This window comes from Hylobates moloch, unplaced genomic scaffold, assembly GCF_009828535.3.
Source record: "Hylobates moloch isolate HMO894 unplaced genomic scaffold, HMol_V3 SCAFFOLD_14, whole genome shotgun sequence".
NCBI lineage: Eukaryota > Metazoa > Chordata > Mammalia > Primates > Hylobatidae > Hylobates > Hylobates moloch.
In genome coordinates this window covers 47,487,308-47,509,277 of record NW_026652289.1, presented here as the reverse complement: position 1 = coordinate 47,509,277, position 21,970 = coordinate 47,487,308, and the positions used below count along the sequence as shown (strand labels likewise).

The window sequence follows — 21,970 nt, the reverse complement described above, 5'->3', positions numbered from 1 at the left end:
GGATACATTTGGCTAACAGTAGCTGTAAAATAGGTATCTGTAGCCCTGTCAGCCTCAGGGCCTCAGCTAGCAGCCGCTGGCCATGCCCCTCAGGTCTCTAACACACGTGTTCACCTCTTTTTCCAGAAAGGGAGATGCCATGTGCTGGCCTAGCACTCCAACAGGGGCCTGACCTCTAGGAACGGGATACTGGAGGAAGCCTAGACATTTGAACAAATCAAGTCATCCAGATCCACGGTCAGCTCCTGCCCTGACTTGGCCTTCCTCCTGCTGGGCTGGTCCACGGACCTCGGGAACCTGCCCTGGCTCTGGGTGACCTGCAGGTACTGGTCAGTGCTGCTGTTCTGCTGGTCACTGCTGGATGCTGCCGACACGGAGTCAGATTCCGTGAGGGATGGCTCGAACCTGGGCTTCCCTCTGGGCTTCAGAGGGGGCTGTGGGTATCGGAAATTCCGGGATCGTGGCTTTTTGGGCACACAGGCTGGCCTCTCAAGGTGACCCTCAAAATCTTCATTCCATGACTTGTAGTGCACCCTCCCCTGGGGCTCGGGAGCCAGGGTCTGACTTTCAGACCTCTCCCCAATATAAAAATGAGGAGCCCGACGGAGGTCTATCAGGGAGCGTGGGGGAAGAGACCGTTTGATCCAATCTCTCCTTGGCGTCTCCTCCTCTTCTTCACTCAGCTGTGGGGAGGGAGGCTGGCGGGGGACGCGGGATGCATATTGTCGCACGTTCCTGGGGTACAGCTCCACAATGTCACCTGAAGCATCTATCTTGAAATGTCTTTCTGGCCAGACATTTAGATGTTTTTTCTTGTAAGAGTCACGTTCATTAATGACATAGTATCTGGGGGTGTGGGGCCTGGGACCCTGTGCCAGCAAAGTCGAGGCCTGTGGTCCACGGTGAGAAGGGTTGATTTGCTGAAAGTCTTTTCGGAAAAGAGGTTCTGAGTGTACATCTTCGATGTGCGTTGTAAATGTCATAGGTGTGCGCGATCTGTTCCTGTGAAGGTCACTGGTGCTTGCACACAGACCATGCAGATACCTGTAAGACAGGGGCAGTTAAGTAGCTGTGGCCTTGGTGGTCTCAGAGCCCCCACACCTGAGGACTGAGCTGTGAGCAGTTCTCGGAGCATTTTCACTGAGGCTGGTTCCAACTGTTTAATGGGTGTTCTGTGGATTGTGTGCACAGAGACATTTGGGGGACTGGGCTAAACAGTTTACTGCTGGAATTTTCAGAACCCTAAATCAGTGATGTACACGTGAGTCTCCATGAAGAGTGCAGAGCAAGGGGTGTTGTGCTAGTGTATTTCATCACAGAGCCCTCTTTGTGTCAAGAGGCACATAGTGGGACTAGTGTCTGTGAAGCACATGTTAGGAACACAGTTTCTCATCCTTTCTGCTAAGCAGCTGTCTGACTTCTCAAGCACTTCTCTGAATTTCCACTGGTGGGTGGAGGGGAGTTGTACATATTAAATAGTTCTTCCCTGGCCAGGTACAGTGGTTCACACTTGTAATCCCAGAACTTTGGGAGGCCAAGGCAGGTGGATCACTTAAGGTCAGGAGTTTGAAACCAGCCTGGCCAACATGGTGAAACCCGGTCTCTATTGAAAATACAAAAAAAAGCCAGGTGTGATGGCAGGTGCCTGTAATCCCAGCTACTCGGGAGGCTGAGGCAGGATAATTGCTTGAACCTGGGAGGTGGAGGTTGCAGGGGGACGAGATTGCACCACTGCACTCTAGCCTGGGTGACAAGAGCGAAACTCTTGTCTCAAAAAAAAAAAAAAAGTTTTTCCTGATAAAGGCTTGAATCTGTATGGTGGCTGTAGTTTGACCCCTAGTGGCCTCCCAAGGAGTGTTTGAACCCTTTCTCCTTGTCAAGACCCCACAGAGACATGCAGACAGCTCCTTATATAACAAGACTTCAAGTTCTTTGCTAACTTAGTCATTATCTTTAAAAAAGAGAGCGCCTGTATTTTATCTATATTGCTTTTGCTGTGCTACATTGAGATCAAATATAATTCTGCATATGAGTTTGGGCCACTGCAGTTCTATCCCCTTCATCTTTCCCGGGGTCCTACCTCCATTAAAGAAGGGATCTACTGCTTTCTTTGACCACATGTAATGCATAAATGGTCTTGCCAATAACTTGACCAGACTAGGGCTAAAATTTGGAAGATCTTGCCAATAATATGGCCAGTGTGGAACTAAAAAATAAAGTTATTTTCTTAGCCTAGACAAATGTTTATCCTAGGTTGGCTGGAAGGTTTGCTTACAAGTTAAATGGCAGATAACCTAGAAGGAAAAATTTGTCCTGTTTGATAAACTTTGACACCCCCACCCCGCCTCCATTTCTTCTCAGTACCAGCTGTCACAGTCTCCTGACCCATGCCTTCTGGGAGAATTAGAATTTAATGGCCTTGGTCTCCTGAAGCTGCTGAGGCCTTCAAATCTCTCACATTCCAGGTTTTAATCTGTGCTGCAGTGGAGCCTCACCTGTTAGTTTCATGCTCTTGCCTGGATTTGGAGACTCCAGGGAGAGGTGAGCTAGGAGCCCTGTCCCCTGGCCTGGGGCTCTGGGGCATGGACTGTGCGACTGTCTCTATCCTGCCACTCTTGCTGCTCCCTGAGTCAAAATGGGCCACGTTGCCGTTGTTTTGGGGTGTGCCCGAGTGCGCTGAGGACAGCTGGCTGGTAAGATCACTGTCGTTTGGAAGCTTCTTGGTGCTTTCTTCCTGGGTCTGGATTCGGGCTGCAAGGAGAGGGAGGTGTTGTGAGAAGACAAGTGTCACTGAGCAGGTGACACCTTCAGATGAGTTGAGTTGCAAGAGTTTTATGACATCCAAGAGTTGGTCCACAAACAATTGAGTGCACTTACAAATACACCTAACCAGTGGGCAACAAACATTCTGTATTTCAAATGATTTTATCCCTGAAAGTTGGAGCTGGGAGTGTAGGAGGAATCAAGCGAACACAAGGCTTTACAGTGCTCCATCTGATGCTCCCATGAGGCAAAGCAAGTACTTAACAGCTTTGGGCCTCCAGTTCCTTATCTATTCAATGGAGATAATAAAGCTTACACAACAATTATGATTCTTTGGAAACAGTTCACATGCATTCTGAAAAAAGATGTGGTCTTGAGCTGGAAAATGAACATTGGACAATGCTATTGTTATCCTGAAACAGTCTATGTGGATTCTGGCTTTTGAAAGTGACCTGAACTAAATTTAATTATGCTTAATTGGCAAATAAGCGATGACAATTACAGAGGCATTTTATGGCGTGAGCCACAGCCACTTTCAGTGATCATTATCAATTGTAGGCTTCTCTCTGAAAAGCTGATGGAGCAAGCAAGCATAATCCTTAGGCCTTAGAGCTCTTGCTCAGGCATTTTTCTGGAGAGGAATAGGTCCCTTCCAATTAGTGAAGTATTGCAACAGCTGTGAGAGCTAGCCCCTAGAGCCCTTCTGGGTCCCATTCTCATTCATGTAGGCTGTGCCATGTTAATGGTGCCTGATGAGCCTTCTGGCTCACAGCACTGTGTTAGTGGTCCTGAGAAACAGATCCATCTCCTTCGAGCTGCCCTTGCCCACTTTCTTCCCTTCAGGCCACAGCAGACTTCCACGCCACATGCTTCCATTCTCCCTGCTCTGCAGGGACAGGACAGAACCTAAGGAGGCTCAGGGAAGGGACCTGGGAGGGAACATTGCAAGGAAGAGATGGGCCACGGAGAGGAAGTATGCAAAAGTGACCCAGACAAAGAGATTCTTCGGGCTTTCATCCACATGAATGTGCTGCTTTTCCTCTCCTACTTCGATACTTCCTTCTGATTTTACACATGTTTTGGGATTATTCATGGGCCTGGATATGATATAAAAATTGAAGATTTAAAACAACATTTACACTCCTGGATTTTATTTTATTGTGCGTAGTTACTGATGAAAAAACACAGGTTATCAGGAATTTTTATTGGTAGTATACTGCAAACTACTTTGAATGGCTGTATTTTTAAATGCCCACTAACTGAGACAGCAGATCTCTGCATTAAAAAAAAAATATTAGGACAGGCGCAGTGGCTCACACCTGTAACCCCAGCACTTTGGGAGGCCAAGGTGGTTGGATCATGAGGTCAGGAGTTTGAGACCAGCCTGACCAACATGGTGAACATACAAAAATTAGCCAGGCGTGATGGCATGCACCTGTAATCCCAGCTACTCAGGAGGCTGAGGCAGGAGAATCACTTGAACCCGGAAGGTGGAGGTTGCAGTGAGCCGAGATCACGCCACTGCACTCCAGGCTGGGCGACAGAGCAAGACTCTGCCTCAAAACAAAACAAAACAAAACAACAACAACAAAAAAAGTGGAAATACTCACCTTCTACCATCTGGGCAACCTTTTTCTTATCCTCTGATCTTGCCTAAAATGCAAATGATATGCATGTTTGTTTTGGCTTTAGCAGGAAGCAGTAACAAATATTATTCCTGGGGGAAGAGAAAAAGATTGACATGCCATAGTTCTTACCTTGGACCATGACTGGACTACTATTGCCCCCTATGGACGGTATGCTCTGGGCTCGGGCCTGTTATTTGAGTGAATAAATGCAGATACCTGAGAGCTGAAGTTTTATGCCTAGCCAGTTTTATTTAGGGACAGCTAATTAATAGACCATGTTTAGATTCTGCCCATAATAGTTTACCTGAATGACAAAGAAAAAAATATAGATCAGCAACACTGGAGATGTATGTTTCCACCAAAATGGCCTTTGTAACTCCAGATGAATTTCGAATTAGAAGCTAATTTGTGTTTCTTTGCATGAATTGATGTTCATGGGAAGTTTTTTTTTTTTTTTTTTCTGATAGAAATGGAAGGAGTTTTTTTGCATGGGGGAGGTCAGTGAGGCATCTGGGGTGCCAAATTTAAGGAGGCACTTATTTTCAGGGCTGTGAAAGGACAGAGTCAGCATTACGCTTACAGAGCCTCCTTAAATGTGGTGCTTTGGGAGCCTCACTGGCCTCATCCGAGTCCTGGGATCCTTCCTCGGGGTCTGGAGGACCCAGGGCACTAAGGGAACACCTGGGTTATGCGGAGGAGGAGAAATTGTGGAAGTTTTGGGAGTGTGTGTCTCCCTGGGACTGCTCTGAGAGATAGAGTTTGAGCCCCACAGAGAGAAGGTAATGACAGCCACATCTAAAGGATATGAAAGAGGTGACGCTTTAGGGACAAACAGTGCTGCTGGGCTCAGATGCCCAAGTTGACAAGGATTGGGAAGGGGCCCTTTCCCTTACCAATCTACCAGAGCTCACAGAAGTACCCGGCACACTGAGGGCTTGGTGTGGTCACAGGAGGGGCACTGAAAGGCTCGAGGCAGCAGCAAGGCCCCTTGAGGAGGAAGAAAAACAGGAGCAGGCTTCTTCCTAGCAAAGGTGAACCATCCCTGGGTATCCTTAGAAATAACTCTTGGACATCTGGGGATTGGTAGCCTTGCACCATAGTGGGTGACCAAGAGTCACAGAACCTTGAAGATGTGACCTCACTTGTATTCCCACGCTGGCGAGATCTCAGTCATGTGGTTGACACATATTCGTAATAGCAAAGTTCATGAAATACTTACGTTTTGGATCTGCATTTTGAGCTGGTGGTTGCTGAGCTTTAGAGACCGTGCGATGCTCTGGAGATAATAGATGAGCATGCTAGGACAGAACAACACAGGACAATGATTGGACTGCAACTCGCTTTTCTGCTTTTCAGACCACATTCCCTGCAGATAGTTGGCAGGAATGAGAGGCTCCCAGGCCAGATGCGGGCTACCCACTGACCCTCCACTAAGGACAAAATGTATCAGCAAATTCTCAAGCCAGTGAGCACTGGGAAGGGGCTGCTTTTGTTTTCTTTTCCTGGCTTTCCACAGCACCCTCGTTGACCTGGAATTCTGCACTGGTGTTAGCAATGAGGAAGACCTGAAAATGGGGGAGAAATTTTGCAGTCTACCAAGCTATGAGTACAGGATCCATTCACTTTTTTTTTTTTTTCCTTTAAACCAAAACAAGCCAAAGCTACTCAGCTGAGTTGTGAAATTCCTTTTCAAGATTATTTAAGTTTCTAGAAAATGATAATGGCATTCAGCCCCATTCTAGTGATCACAGTAATTGACCAAATGGTGTTGATGGATCAATAACCACCTCAATGGCAATGGAGTGCTCCCTCACCGCCCCTTGCTGAGACCCAGTGGCTGTGTCTCCATGGCACAGTGCCTCATGTGCCTCTGGTGTGTGACTCAGAGTCCCTGTTGAGATCATCAGGCTCTAAGCCTAAGTGATTTTTGAATGAACTAATAAATTTTATATAATTATTGGAAAGCAGCGTTTTCTTGTTGGCCAAACACACAGAAGTCCCTCCAAAGCTGGCAGGTGTGGTACTCACAAAAGCAGGAGTACCGCGGGCAGGATGACCACAGGGCTACTGATGTGCCCAACCACGGAGCCAAACCACACGGGAAAGTCTTTCTCAATCGTTTCTGACACAATGTCGTAAATTTTCTCTTGTCCACTGTGAGAAAGAAAAACATAACTCCAGATTTTATTGCTCTTGGCAGAAAGATGCTGCAAGACATCAGAAAATGGCTGGATGCCTGGAGGCCAATTCATAACATTCCTCAAATGATTTCATATCTAATTAATATGGAGGATGGAAGATGGGGTCATGAATCACATTGCATGTATGTGTGTGTTCTAATCGTGTACACTAAGGTAGACTAAATATTACATGTTGTATCAAAGCTGACTTGAATGCTAGATGAAGATACTAGAGGGTTTTGCTTGAATACAGCTGGATAATATAGGAAAAAAAGTGCTGTGCACTGTGTTTTAATAAAAGCTTTCTGTGTTTTGACCAGGTAGAATGTCCTCTAGCACAGAGCAATGCTGTTTCTCTTTTTCACTTTAAAAGGATTATGTTTTTTTAACATGAGCACAGAGATGATTATACTAAGGGCAGCCTTCTATTAAGGAAAGAGCACTGGTCTTGGATTTAAAACATGTGGGTTTGCAATCTTTCTATCCTGTTTACCTGCTCTGTGAGCTTGGAGGGTAATTCAGTTCAATGTGATTTAATTCCCTTACAGCTGTCAGTCGCTCCAGGCAGAGGTGGGAACGAAACTTACCTGAATGGCCCACAGTTTAGAGATGGCTTGTATCGGACAATAGCAAAAATGGTTGGCAGCATGCACAGAAACAGCATAAACAGGAGCATTGCCAAGTAGAAGTTGTTGGATCTGCAGATAAATCAGATGTCATGCATTAAGTTCACTCCATAGCCAGTTGCCAGGGTTGCATATGCCCAAAGAGCTGCCACAGAAACGGTTGCCCTGACTCTTTGCAAACTAAAAATCCTCCTCTCAGGGTTACCTATGAATGGATCTGTCATAGGGTCACATGCAGCTTAGAAACCTAGAAATCAGCATTCAAAGGAACTTCAGAGATCTCCCACCCAACCTGTTCATCTAATAAACATTTGCTGAGCACCTGTTCACCTTAAACCATGAGGTTGGTGAACTCCCCTGGCACCCAGGAGTTCCACACAATAAACTCAATTTATGGAAAAATCTTAGAAGCATTGCCCATCCATCTGGGTCCTTACCTAATGGTTCCCTCTCCTATTCCCAGGCTTGAACTTGTCTCTTACGTCTCGGGATGGTTTGGTGCTTTTGTTTATGATTCCTGACTCTCTCACTTGGGTGTGATTTGCACTCAACCTCTTATCCACTCTGCATGTGGCTGCCCAGGGTATGTGTTCTGCCTGATTAAGCCCTGGTCCCTGAGCCCTAAGCTAGTGTCAGGGAGTTTGGATGCCCAGGGCTCCCCTGAGGGCAGCTTAGACCTGTTTGGTGTGCAAGGCCCTGTACACAGTTCAGAAAAGAGAATGAGGGGTCAATCTAGTTACTTTCAACTAGTACTCTCTGTTGGTCTGTTTCTCTGTCTCTCTCTCTCTCATGAAAAAAACTTGACTAAAAGAGAATAGAAAATTTCAGAGACCACAGAATGTAGTAAGAGAGTGATAAGTTGTGAAACTTCTTTCTCTATCCACAGACACACATACATACCTATAATAATATACATATACATATATACAACATATATAAATATATCAAAACATATCTCAATGTATTAATATATGTGTACTATCATCAGATAAAATGTAAATGCATTGTCAAGTAGGTCATGAGCAAAAAGTTTGAAAGCCACTGATATAGACACACATAACCATTATGTCAAAGTAAAATAACTGAATCAAAGTATGTAGAATGTGTTATGAATTCACCAAAATGACTAAAATTAAAACAGATAAGAGAATAAATGTTGGCAAGGTTATAGAACAACTGGAACTCTCATAGAATGCTGCTAGACATGTAAAATGGGGTGTTCATTTTAGAAAACTTTTTTGTGCTATTTGCTAAAGGTGAACATATGCATGCCCTGTGTCCCAGCAATTGCATTCCAAGGTATATATGCAACAAAGATACTTAGGATGTTCAAGGCAGCATTACTCATTATGGGTAACAGCTGGAAGCAATCTACATGCCTGTCAACAGGAGCCAGGATAAAGAAATTGGGATATATTTTCTCAGCGAGGTGAATCTCACAGACACAATGTTGAGTGTAAGCAGTTGAGCACAAAGGAGCACATACCGTGTGTGTGTGATTACGTTTACATCAAGTAAAAGCCAGGCAAGCCTAATTATGCCATTAGAAGTTGGCAGTGATTGGAATGACATGCAAGTCGGCATGCTCTGGGTGCCATTTGTGTTTTGCTTTTTGATCTGAGTGCCTTGTGTTCAGTTTTTGAAAACTCATCAAGCTAAACATTTATGATTTGTGTACTTTTTTCTAAAGGATTATTAAACTTCGGCAAAACATTTTAAAAGTGTCATGAGTTCAAGAGGAGTAACGATTCATTTAAAGAGTAAGACATTGAAAATGGCTCTTGGAGGAGATAAAATTGGAGGACAGGCAAGATTTTGACAGGAAGAGAGTTGGGGGGACCCCTTGCTAGAGGACCCCTGTGTAAGGCAGGCATGGATTATATATACATATATATATATCTGATCAGTTATCTGCATGATCAGATCTTATTCTTACCTTGAGGCTCGAAATACTTGCTGGTGGGGCACATTGCAGGTCAGCACAGCCCAGCTCCTCAGGTACATGAGCCCAATGAGTTTGAGAACGTTGAATGCTGGGAGACATGGGGAGAAGAAGGCCCCCATCCTGGAACCAGGAGGAAGGCCAGTTTGCATGTGTTCTCTTCCAGCCTGTCTCCCAGGACTGTGGAAGCCCCATGCAGGAACATGGTTCTGAGACTTTGGGGGTTACACCCTATGCTTAAAGAACTGGAAAAGCCCCTGAAGTCCCGAGACCACAACCCTCCACCTTCTAAAGATAAGACAAGTCACTGAAGGTGGGTATTGATCCTATTTTAAAATATTACATTTGCAAAGGACAACTGTTTGTCTCTCTTTTCACAGCTGAGCAAAGGAAAAAGGAGGCAAATAATGGATAACTACTGTTTAGGCCCAGCTCCTGTTTTTGCTTGTCTATGATGAGGACTGTGTTAATAAATTACTGCCTTTCAGGTTTAATCAACATGTGTTGAGCACCTAGTTTTGCTGGATATAGCATTAAGCATCCTCACACATTTCAGTTTGTTTACTCTTCTGCAATAGTGAGAGGAGAGGTAAATATCCAGTTGATAGACAACAAGGGCAGATATGGGGAAAGCAAAGACATGTTGCTAAGGCTGACCCTATATCATCCAAACCTGGGAGATTTGGGGAATGAAAGAACTGAGCCCAAAGGCAAGAACCAGATCATCCCAGGGAAGCTGGGATTTATGGTCACCCTGAAAAGAAATGTCAACTAGGTGACAAAACCCATGTCTTCAGACTTAAGTCTAAATCAGTTTATATTGAATACGGATTCAATCTAATACTTGTGGAATTTGGATTTAGTGGTATGAAAATAAACATAGACATAAGAATATGTTTCATACGTAAAATGTTTCTAACAAGAAATGTTCAGTTGTCATTATCTGTTGGATGTTAGGTAAGACACTTAGCTTCTCTGCACTTCAGTATTCTCATCTTTAAAAAGGGGAAAATAAAAGTAGTTACTTCATGGGTTTACTATAAGGATTAAATCAGTTACTACTGATACAGTGTATCAAGTAGAAAAGTACTTGATATCTAGCACTATTAAATAAATGTCACATACTATTTTCAATACTGTATTTGTAAAGATATTTTGCAAAATACAGTGGACTCTAAGAATTTGACAGGAGGCATATTACTTTGTACCTCTCAGTTGCCATGTATTTTACTGAATGATTATGAAGAGAGTGTTTTCTGGATGTATGGAATGTCCCAAGTTCTTCTTTTTTGTTTGTTTGTTTGTTTGTTTGTTTGCTTGTGTTTTAACAAATAGCACTATTCTGGTCCAGCAGGTAAAATCAGCTCCTCAGTGTCTCCAAGGACAGGATTGCCATGGCCTGGGAGGTGCCATGGGTGAACAGACTTCCCTACTTCCTGCCTCCCCAAGGGTGGGTCTGCAGTCTAGGGAATGGCTGTGCTCCTGGGCCCAGTGTCTACGTGAAAATTAGGAAGAAATGGAGGGAGGGTGGCGAGCGAGGACAGACTGGCCAAGGTGCCCCACAGCCACTCCTGAAGTCCTCACTAAGGAGAAGTAGCCTCTCCTCCCAGCCTTCCCTCAGTCCTCCCTAAGAGTGTATCCTACCAGTTTCTGTGCAGATTTTTTTCGGCTGTGACCAATAGTAGCTTAAACATGGATTATTTTCTTTTTAATTTCTTCCTGCAAAATTCTTAGGAAACCGTTAATAAAGTAATATACATGTGAAATAATTCTCTTGGAAACATCCCTTCTTAATGCTTATATAACTGTGTTTATTATGGTCGTGTCCCATCCAGACTAAGTAAATTAAAATCTTAGCCCAGATGAGATGTAAGCAAAGGCAAGAAGAAATTTTGATACCTACCAAATCATTCCTTGGTTGTAGACTAAATGTAGCACATTCTCAGCTATTTTGAATTCTCCATATTCAGGCTACAAGAGAAAATAAACTTATGCATTAAACAAGTTCCAAAGTTCTTTGCATGAACCAATTAATTACAGACACCTATATAGACTTTTTTGCTCTTATGAGCACTTAGAGATCAGTGCTTGTGGGGCCATCCCAGCAAATGGTAAATGTTAAGAAAGGGGTGGGGCTGGGCATTGTAGCTTATGCCTGTAATCCCAGCACTTCAGGAGGCTGAGGCAGGAGGATCACTTGAAGTCAGGAGTTCAAGGTCAGCCTGGGCAACATAGTGAGACCTCATCTCTACAAAAAATGTTTAAAACTAGCTGGGCATGGTGGCATGTGCCTATAGTCCCAGCTACTCAGGAGGCTGAGGCAGGAGGATCGCTTGAGTAAGACCCTGTCTCAAAAAATACAAAAAACAGACAAAAAAAAAAAAAAAGGAAGTAGAAGCTCAGCTTTCTGTACCCGTCTCCTCTTCCCACTTGTATTCTCTTTCCATGTGTCCCCCTCAACTATGCTGGACTGTTTCCCAGCCACAGCATGAGAGAGGATAGATTTGGCCATGTAAACTTTCCCAACAGACACAGCATTTTACTTACAAACTTGCTTTCCAGATCCCAACACCAGTAGTCACTTAAGTACCGCACGAAAAGTCCTCGGAAGAAGTCTATGAGCAGAATGCTCGCCACGGTGAAGAGCATGTCAATGATGGAGAGCTTCAGCATCTCCTGAAACACAGGGTGTCCCTGGATGCCACCATGCCCCACACTTCCCACAGTCACTCTTCCTTCAGGGTGCTCCTAATCTCTGTTCATTCCTGTGGGCCCCAGCCAGTGGGCCCCTCCAATGGCAACTTCATTTCTCATCTTTGTAAGTTGCAGTGGGCAGAGGACTGCGCTTCTGGTACATAATGGGTGCTCAATAAATATTAGGTAATTTGAATTCGAATTTTGATATCTGAGGCCAGCATCACATGAAACTAGGAAAGAATCTAAGGTCTGTGGTTCTGAGCTGCAGGAGACTCGAGGCCAGTGACTCATTTCCATGGGATAATACCCTGGGGTTGAGGTTCTCTGTACATGGTTAAGGGTACAGATTTTGGAGCAGATTACTGGGTTCAGGACTTCATTCTGCTCTTTACTATCTGTGTCCTTGGGCAAGTACTTAACCACTGTGCCTCAGTTGCCTCATCTGTGCCTATAAGGGTGACAATAATAGGACTCTTATGAGGACCAAGCATTTAGAACAGGACCCAGCACATGGTCAATATTGCCTGAGTCTTTGTACTGATTATTTTTCTTTTTTAATTTTGAGGCTTGGAAAATCATAAACCTCACCGAACTTTTCTTTCTTTTTTCTATAAGATAGGGGCAGTGACAGCTCAGAGAGTTGCTGGGGTTAAGTGATGAGATGGATATGACAGAGCTTTGTAAGGGTAAAGAGAACCACCTGACCAACGTATGTCTCCCAGCACTGGTCTTGTGGACTCTGAGTGTAGAGGCTAGTCTTGTTGGCCTTTATGAGAGGCATGGTGTAAGCTGAAATGCTGGTCTCTTCCAAGGCCCATGTGTTGTTTCTCCTGAGCCCCATTCCAGGCCGAGATGTGGACCATTTCTCTTCTTCAGGGGCTGTCCTGGTTGCAAAGAAGGTGGTGGAATCTATCCAATGACTTGTATTATTTTTGGTAGCCATTTCCTGGGGAGAGAGAGAGGGAGGGAAGGAAGGGAGAAAGAAAAATGGCCGTCCACATATTTGTAAATGAGAATCCATCATGGACCCCAAGGGTGTCATTGCATTGCTTGGGAGTAATCATTCATCCTCTTTCTCTTTCTAGACTACCACTTGACTAGAGTTGGCCCCAATAAGGGAACACAGAGGTGTAATGGATAGTATTTATTCGTCCCTAGTAAGGGTCAGAAACTGTTTTAGGTAACACATGTTAACTCCACTTATCCTCACAAGAGCTTTAGATAAGGATTATTACCCCATGTTGAGATGAAGAGATTGAAACTCAGTGAGTTGAAGCCTAATGCTCAAGGTCACGCTGCTAGTAAGTGTCAGGTAAAGACCCAAGTCTATGTAACCTCAAAGCCGCAATGCAGAAAAATGACTCTCTGTGGCCTCGTCTGCCTGTAAGCCTTGAAATTTGATGTTAGTGTGATATGCCTTGGGCAAACAACTCTAAAAGAGCACCCACTCTCTTCCTCCCTTTCCTCCACCATTCAGGATATCCTTATAGGTGGGGAAGGTTGAAAGTGGACATCAGGCTGGGCGTAATGCCTCACACCTGTAATCCCAGCACTTTGGGAGGTCGAGGCAGGGGAATCGCTTGAGCCCAGGAGTTTGAGACCAGCCTGAGCAACATGGTGAAACCCCATCTCTATAAAAACAAAAACAAAAACAAAAAAGCCAGATGCGGTGGCATGCAGCTCTAGACCCAGCTACTCTGGAGGCTGAGATGGGAGTATCACTTGAGCCCAGGGAGGTTGAGGCTGCAGTGAGCAGTGATTGTGCCACTGCACTCCAGCCTGGGCAACAAAGTGAGACCCTGTCTCAAAAAAGAAAAAAAAAAGGTGGACACCAAAGCTACTCTAGGTTGGGAGCAGATACTCCTGCTGGGCTGGGATAGTAAGTCCACTCTGAACTGTTCCCCATGAAATGATTATTCTGTCCTTACTTTGTAAGTGAGTCTCATGGCCTGCTGCTCTTCCTGCGATTGTTTGCAATAGCTGTTGATAGCCTTTTCCTGATGGGATTCAAAGAAATGGGGTAGTATGATACAAAGAGTCAAAAATTCTGGAGTTCTCATCCCAGCACCATCACTTACTAGCCATGCACTGTGGCCTGAGTTTCTTTATCTGAGAAACGGGGATAATTTTTCTCTCCTTACCTTGAGAAGACTCCAGCAAAGTCAAGTTTTGCACATGATTATGGAGTACAAGTATAACCAGTGATCCTGTCCACGATGATGACCCTGGTGTTGGGAGGAGGTAGCAGGGAGGGCAGAGGTGGGGCAGGCAGCTATCTGGGATGGGCACTCACCTCAATGCTCATGCTGTTAACTTTGTCCAGGAGAGCAATGATCAGGCTGTAGAGATTTCCCAGATACAACACAAGGACCCTGAAAGCCACAAGCCCACCTTGAGAAACAAGACCATGGCACACAAGTCCATAGTTCTAGAGCCCCCACATGGTTCTAGAGCCTGTCATGGATATATTAAGGCAGTGGCTTCCACACTTGGTTTCCTGTAGAATCACCCTGAGGGCATTTTTAAAAAGACAGAATTCCAGAATCTACCCTTAGTAGGTCTGGAAGGGGTCTGGAAATTGTTTTACAGCCTTTCCAGGTGATTCTGCTATAGCCCATCCTTGGATCCGTACTTTACAAACACTAGTGTAGCAGAAAGTGTGAGTTTAGGAAGTGGGGCCCTAACGTGTGGTTTATGAGTCATGCTTTCTGGTTTATGAATTGATTTCCCATGCATTATCTCATTTGATCCTCACAACAGCTCTGTAATAATCCCCACTTAAGGGACACGTGTATTGAAGCGCAGAGGGAGCTAAGTCACCAGCTCAAGTTCACACAATTAAAAAGCAGCAAAATGCAATTTCAGGACCTCAATGCTCTGCTTCTGAAATACAGGCTGGACCCCTCAGAAGCACTGAAAAGCTGTGGGTACAGCTACACCCTGTTAGCCACTGGGAGTGAATGGAACCTGCCAGCAACAGTCTGGATCAGCCAATGATCAAAGACTTGATGTCAGCTTCCCCAGTGCTGGAAGGTTTTGGAAACACATCATGGAATTTCCCAGGATGCAGCCTTGGGTCTTACTGGAAACCTGTCTGGGAAAATAAAGTGAGAAAGGAAACGACAGGTTTATACACACTTCAATGAGACAACACTTAGCCCTTGGAGAAAAATGAAGCCAATTGATGGGAGAATCGTGAAACCAATTGAGAAAGTTGGTGGGAAAGCATCTTTATCTTGAGGAAAGACTCCAAGTTGAAACCATCCCCCCAGGCCTTCCGCATCTCCTCAAGTATAAAGTTGACCACCCGTGTGCAGGCAGTGGGCAGAGAAACAGGAAAGTGGCATCTCCAGGGGACAGCATTGTAACTCACATGGACTCTCCCTCCGAATTGAGGCGGGATTCCCGTGGGCACAGTGCATTTACGGTACTGAGTACAAGGCAAGCCTCTCAGTGTGTGTTCAGTAAGTGTTGGCCAAAGGAAGGATTGAATGCATTTCCTCTCCTGCTGTCTTGGCATTACCATCACTCTGTGCCTTGGATAGAAGGTAACATAGTCTGCTGGTGAGTTATGGAACTGAAATAGTATGTCTTATGCTTATTACCAGAATTAGCCCTAATTTGTCTGGGGGAAGTCTCTGATGCCTCTGTTTCTCTAGTTTTCCACATGAATAATGAGGCCAATTTATATAATAGCATTGCCTTTAGACCAAATGCAATAATGGAATTGATTCCACCCAATACTTGCTAGTGAGGAAGGAGCTTCTCTCTTGCAGGTCAAAAGACGTGTTGGGTGGAGCAGAAAGAACCAGGAACAGGAGCCAGGGGGCTGAGAGGCTCATCCCAGATCTACCCTGGGCCATGAAGGTTTGACCAACTCCATGCTCTTCCTAGTCATGTTTTCTCTCTTTGAAATGACAGTTGAATTTCAGGGGTTGGAAATTATGGCCTTCAAACCAAACCGTACCCTTGCCTATTTTTGTCAGTAAAGTTGTATTGGAACATGACCACACCTGTTCATCGCCATATGGTCTGTGGCTGCTTTCATGCTAGAACCTTAGAGTTGAGTAGTGGTGATAGAGACTGTGTGACCCACAAAACCACAAAATTTACTATCTAGTTCTCTTCGGGAGATGTTTGCCAATTCCTGAATGAGAGCAAATCTTCCCAAAGTGGTCTGTGGCAAATTAGTTCTGTAGAATGTTATTAGGTGTTACAAGAGGAAACGGGGAGAAACCAGTGTAGACCAGGGTGAAGGTGGGAGCAGGTAAGCAGGGCTCTCACTGCCTCCCTTTGCCACATTCAGTTTAACAATGCCTCACCCAGCCCTACAGTAGCTAAATTTGTAGATGAAGAGACCATACTCCAGGGAGGACAGGCAAATTTTTCAGGAAAATACTGACAAAGCCAGTGCTCAAAATGAGTGTGGTTGTTCTGACTCCCACAGAAGGTGTCCCAGGACGTCCCCTCAGGTGCATCAGCCTACTCTTGCTCAGGTCTTCCTCAACCACCTGCTGTCACAGCCACTGACCGTCCTAGCAAAGCTTCCAGGCATATCTACAAGGAACTCTTTGAGTCTGTACTTTGGGGGAACTGTTCACAAAGCATTGACTGTTCTTCTTGCATCTAGAAAAACAACATGGGTCCCTCTCACCACTCAGAGTTAAACCACGGAGAAAACAGAACAGTGGGGAAAACCAGACACACTGCCAGTCCTCTTCTTGGTTCCCTTTTGTTCATTGTTTGAGACGGAGTTTCGCTTTTGTTGCCCAGATTGGAGTGCAGTGGCGTGATCTTGGCTCACCGCAACCTTGACTCAACCTCTGCCAAGCGATTCTCCTGCCTCAGCCTCCCGAGTAGCTGGGATTATAGGCATGCGCCACCACGCCCAGCTATTTTTTTTTTTTTTTTTTTTTAGTAGAGACAGGGTTTCTCCATGTTGATCAGGCTGGTCTTGAACTCCTGACCTCAGGTGATCCACCCGCCTCGGCCTCCCAAAGTGCTGGGATTACAGGCGTGAGCCACCACGCACGACCCTTGGTTCCCTTTTGTGTCCTCTTTTTCTGCCTGTTCTTCCTTTTTTCCTTTCTCTTCTCCTCCTCCTCCTCCTCTTCCTCTTCTTCATTCCTTTTCATCCATTTCTCCTACCCTTGTCATCCTGGTCCTCCTCCTCCCTTCCTCCTCCTCTTCCCCTGGTTCCTCACCTATCCATCCTCAGGTTATGCTTTTCTTGAGTTGCATCCATAGGTAAAGTTCTGTGCTGATTGTCTGAGAGAAAAGAAGCAAGCCCTGGCTCTTGAGGCACTTACATTTCCACTGTGGGTGGGCACATGGGTGAGCCACAGGTGGCATTTCTGGGCAGGACTATCGTACCTTGCAAGCTGGAAGCGCAGCGTGGTCCTGGGATGGTACATCTCTAAGGCAGCAATGAGGTCAAAGGCTGATGGTGCTATCATGGTGACGAGGGAGACCACCACACTGACCTGCTGAGAGAGCACATGCCAGAGCCAGGCATTCCCAGGACCCCCTACCAAGCCTCGCCATGGGCATTTGATCTCTTTCCCTAATATTGGATCAGTGGGTATCCACAGGGTCCTTGGATCCTCCATGGAAAATCCTCCCAAATCTCTGCTAATTAGCTTTTTTCAAAAGGCGGCCACCACTTTATCATGGCCTTTTTTTTTTTTTTTTTGAACTCTCCTTAAATGTTCTGAGGACACTCATACATGCCATTTGGGATTCACTAGGCCAGGTGCGGTGGCTCACACCTGTAATCCCAACACTTTGGGAGGCTTGTGAAGCCGAGGCAGGAGAATTGCTTGAGGCCAGGCATATAAGACCAGCCTAGGCAACACAGCAAGACCCCATCTCTACCAAAAAAAAAAAAAAAAGTGGCACATGCCTATGGTCCCAGCTTGTTGAGAAACTGTGGCAGAAGAATTTCTTGAGCCCAGAAGTTCGAGGCTGCTGTGACCTGTGATTGGATCACTGCACTCCAGCCTGGGCAACAGAGTGAAACCTTGACTCAAAAAACAAAAAGGATTCACTAGCATTTCTGCCACATTTTCCCCAATTACCATCTCACAGTATTTATACTCCCCTGACCTTGGATGGAAGACGGAAATAACTGCAACTATTACCAATAGAAAAGGAAAGCCTGAGAGGTAATGTAATATTCTTTCTGTACATGGAAGATTAATTATCTAAAGAATTATGCCTGGCTTTTGCTTCTCTGTACTTACAGCAGAAGAAAGAGGAGTTTTAGCTGGTACAGAAGATGTTTGAGATAAAATAAGAAATAATTTCTGAATATATCTTTAAAAAATCATATTTCTATCTGTAAACATACAAGCTCACAGTAACTCAATTGGCATAAAATAGAGGTATGGGAAAAGATTATCTAGGGTAGATTTAGATTTTGATAAATTACTGTACATTGATAAATATGCACACAGTAAATTGATGACCATCTTACACACCTTTCTTCTTAAATCCCCACGGGGGTAATAATTTTCATAGAAATGGTTGGAGAGGTGCTTTTTATGCTATTTCTGCCTTTCAAATCTGTATAGATAAATTGGGCCAACCTTTCAGGACAATGGTCTTAAAATGAATATTTACAATTCCAAAATTGTTCTTAACCGTTCACTTGGTGATTTTCTATTTATGGGAATAACACAATGGGGGTTGGAGGGGAGAATGATTGTTTAAAAAACAAACCATTTGTGTAGAGCTGGTTCTGGAAGCATTATTTGTCATTTAGATATTCAGAAACTACCTAAATATTCACGAATGGCACCTGGTCAACTTTAATCCATACTACGGAAGAAGTGCAGTTGTTAATTCCAGTCTGCAGGAATGTGGAACATGGATGTGAAGAAACAGATGTGCAAAAGGCAAAACACAGTCGGTGAGGCTCAAAGGTAGAGAACGGTGTGAATGCTTGGAGGTGTTTTTGAATCAAACTCTTTCCCAAAGGAGACGAATAAAATTGCCAAGTCTTATTGCTGCCTCTCTGGCTCAAAGTCCTTATAGTCAATGCTCTAGGACAAGAGGACTAAAGTTTTTCCCTAGAGATATTCCCACCTAACTTACATAAGGAACAGAGAGGCAGGCTAGTTTTCTGTCTCTCTCTCTCTCTCGTTTTTTTGTTTTGTTTTGTTTTGTTTTTGAGACAGAGTCTCGCTCTGTTGCCCACACTGGGGTGCAGTGGCGTGATCTTGCCTCAATGCAGCCTCCGTCGCCTGGGTTCAAGCGATTCTCCTGCCTCAAGCCTCCTGAGTAGCTGGGACGACAGGTGTGCACCACCACACCCGGCTAATTTTTGTGATTTTGGTAGAGATGGGGTTTCATCATGTTGGCCAGGCTGGGCTGGAACTCCTGACCTCAAGTGATGCACCTGCCCTGGCCTCCCGAAGTGCTGGGATTACAGGCATGAGCCACCGTGCCCAGCTGTGTCTCTTTTCTAGGGTGCTGCAGGAAATGGCAGTGGGTACCTCATTCTTTTCCCAAAGTGTCAGCTCCTTCTTCGACTGCTCCAGCTTCTGGGACCGGTCCACCACAAAGTAGATGAGATAAATGCTCCCAGCCAGTGAGAGAAGCACCAGGATGTTGGCAATAATCCTCAGGCAGATGGTCACTGCCCTGGGGAGAGAAGCAGGCATGAGAACGGTACACAGGGTCCTGCTCACAGCACCACGATGCAAAGACAACACTACTTGGGGACTGGAACACATCCATTGCCAAGAGGATTCTCTGCCCTGAAGCATCAGTGCTCTTCCAGCCCACCCCACCCAGCACCCTAGAATTCCTCATTTCCTAAGAGATCAACAACCAGTCATAAATTCAACCAGCCTGCATCAGTGGGGCTTAAAACAAACAGAAGAACAAATAAACGCCTCTGGTTTTAGAGTCAGGGTATTTGAGTTTCAGTTCTAGCTTCACTACTTAAAATTGGAGTATGCACATTAAAGATATAGGAATTCAAGTAAATGTGTTCAGCAGAGGGAGGGAGGAAGGAAGGCAGGGAGGAAGGGAGTACACATGATTCTGCATGTCATCCCATATGATGAATCTGACATTGTACAGTCATGTGCCGCATAATGGCATTTTGGTCAATGATGGACTGCTTATATGACAGTGGTTCCATAGGATTATACTGGAGCTGAAAAATTCCTATGGCCTAGGACATTGTAGCATGATGCATTGCACTCAACGTTTGTAGTGATGCTGGTGTAAACAAGCCTACTGCACTGCCAATTGTATAAAAGTATAGTACATACAATTATGTACAGTACATATTTGATATTGATATTAAATGACTATTACTGGCTTATGTATTTACTATATTTTTAAAATCATTATTTTAGGGTATACTTCTGCTTATTTAAAACAAAATGTTAACTGTAAAACAGCCTCAGGCAGGTCCTTCAGGAGGCATCCAGGGTAAGGCACTGTTACCATAAGAGATGACACCTCCGTGCGTGTTATTGCCCCTGAAGACCTTCCAGTGGGACAAGATGTGGAGGTGGAAGGCAGTGATAGTGATTATCCTGACCCCGTGCAGGCCTAGGCTAATGTGTGTGTTAGTCTTTTGTTTGTTTGTTGTTTGTTTGTTTGTTTGTTTGTTTGTGATGGCATTTTGCTCTTGTTGCCCAGGCTGGAGTGCAATAGCACAATCTCGGCTCCCTGCAACCTCTGCCTCCTGGGTTCAAGCGATTCTCCTGCCTCAGCCTCCTGAGTAGCTGGGATTACAGCCATTTGCCACCACGCCTGGCTAATTTTTGTATTTTTAGTAGAGACGAGGTTTTCCCACGTTGATCAGGCTTGTCTCAAAACTCCTGACCTCAGGTGATCTGCCCGCCTTGGCCTCCCAAAGTGCTGGGATTACAGGTGTGCGCCACCACGTCCGGCCTGGTCTTAGTTTTTAAGAAAAAAAGTGTAAAAAGTTTAAAAAAAAATTAAAAATAAAACAGCTTATAGAATAAGCATATAAAGAAAAACTGTTTTTATACAGCTGTACAATGTGATTGTGTTTTAAGTATTACAAAAGAGTCATATTTTTAAAATTTAAAAGTTGATAAACAAGTGACAGTAAACTAAGATTATTATTAAAGAAAGAAATTTTAAGAAATACATTTAGTGAGGCCTAAATGAACAGTGTTTATAAAGTCTACGCTAGTATGCAGTTGTGTCCTGGGCCTTCACATTCACTCATCACTCATTCAGTGACTCACTCAGAGCAACTTCCAGTCCTGTAAGCTAATTCATGGTAAGTGCCCTATATAGGTGTACCATTTTTTAATCTTTTATACCACATTTTTATTGTACCTTTCTATGTCTAGATATGTTTAGATACATAAATACCATTGTGTTACAATTGCCTACAGTATTTAGTACAAGTAGCATGCTGTTCAGGTTTGTAGCCTAGGAGCAATTGGCTATACTATATAGCCTAGGTGTGTAGTAGGCTATACCATCTAGCTCTGTGTAAGTGCATGCTATGATCTTCACACAAGGACAACACTGTGTAAAGACACATTTCTTGGAATGTGATCCTGTCACTGTGCAACATCTGACTGTTCCTTTGGTAGTTTCTTAATTGTCTTTTCCCTTTAGAAGTAAGCTCTAAGCTTTTTAGCCGTTTTCAATGCTGTTATCTTCAGCCCTTAAAACAGGCTTAGCATATATGGATGCTTCATAAATATTTGCTAGATGAATAAGTAAATAAAGGAGCAACTAATTGCCCATGAGATGGGAGACATGGGGCTCATCTCTTTCCTAATTTGGTCTCACTTCTCATATGCCTCTGATAGTGAGGGCAGGTGTGTGAATCAGTAATGATTCTAGTACTTACATACATGTTTCTGGTTTTAACTGAAACACATCCGTTTTTTTCTAACACTGGAGGACAACTCCCTGTCTGACTTCAATTGGCCTATTTTGAAGGCACCTTCTTCTGCCAACTTTGGAGCTTGTCTTAGCCTGGCTAAAGCCTGGAATCCCAGGCCTTTTTGCAGGTAGTTTATTTGGGAAGGGATCCCAGAAAGCAGGAGTGGAGGTTGATCCCAGAAAGCAGGAGTGGATGTCCTGGAGTGGAGCAGGAGAAAGGGGCCATCAGTACAAGAATATGCA

The 21,970-nt window shown here is 44.5% G+C and overlaps 1 protein-coding gene across 1 annotated transcript in view; it reads right to left on the bottom strand.

Annotated features, from left to right (window-relative positions):
* Positions 1 to 200: 200 nt before the first annotated feature.
* The window catches only part of TMC3 (transmembrane channel like 3), a 40,755-nt gene continuing 18,985 nt past the window's right edge, over positions 201 to 21,970 (bottom strand). The window contains exons 10-22 of the mRNA XM_032175575.2: positions 19,333 to 19,480; positions 17,210 to 17,319; positions 14,130 to 14,208; positions 12,537 to 12,782; positions 11,687 to 11,815; positions 11,043 to 11,110; positions 9,134 to 9,262; positions 7,159 to 7,269; positions 6,420 to 6,545; positions 5,611 to 5,689; positions 4,374 to 4,416; positions 2,496 to 2,751; positions 201 to 1,044 (exon numbers count right to left, since the gene is read on the bottom strand). Of these exons, the coding sequence (XP_032031466.1) occupies positions 201 to 1,044; positions 2,496 to 2,751; positions 4,374 to 4,416; positions 5,611 to 5,689; positions 6,420 to 6,545; positions 7,159 to 7,269; positions 9,134 to 9,262; positions 11,043 to 11,110; positions 11,687 to 11,815; positions 12,537 to 12,782; positions 14,130 to 14,208; positions 17,210 to 17,319; positions 19,333 to 19,480 (2,368 nt within the window). The remainder of the gene's footprint in view (positions 1,045 to 2,495; positions 2,752 to 4,373; positions 4,417 to 5,610; positions 5,690 to 6,419; positions 6,546 to 7,158; positions 7,270 to 9,133; positions 9,263 to 11,042; positions 11,111 to 11,686; positions 11,816 to 12,536; positions 12,783 to 14,129; positions 14,209 to 17,209; positions 17,320 to 19,332; positions 19,481 to 21,970) is intronic.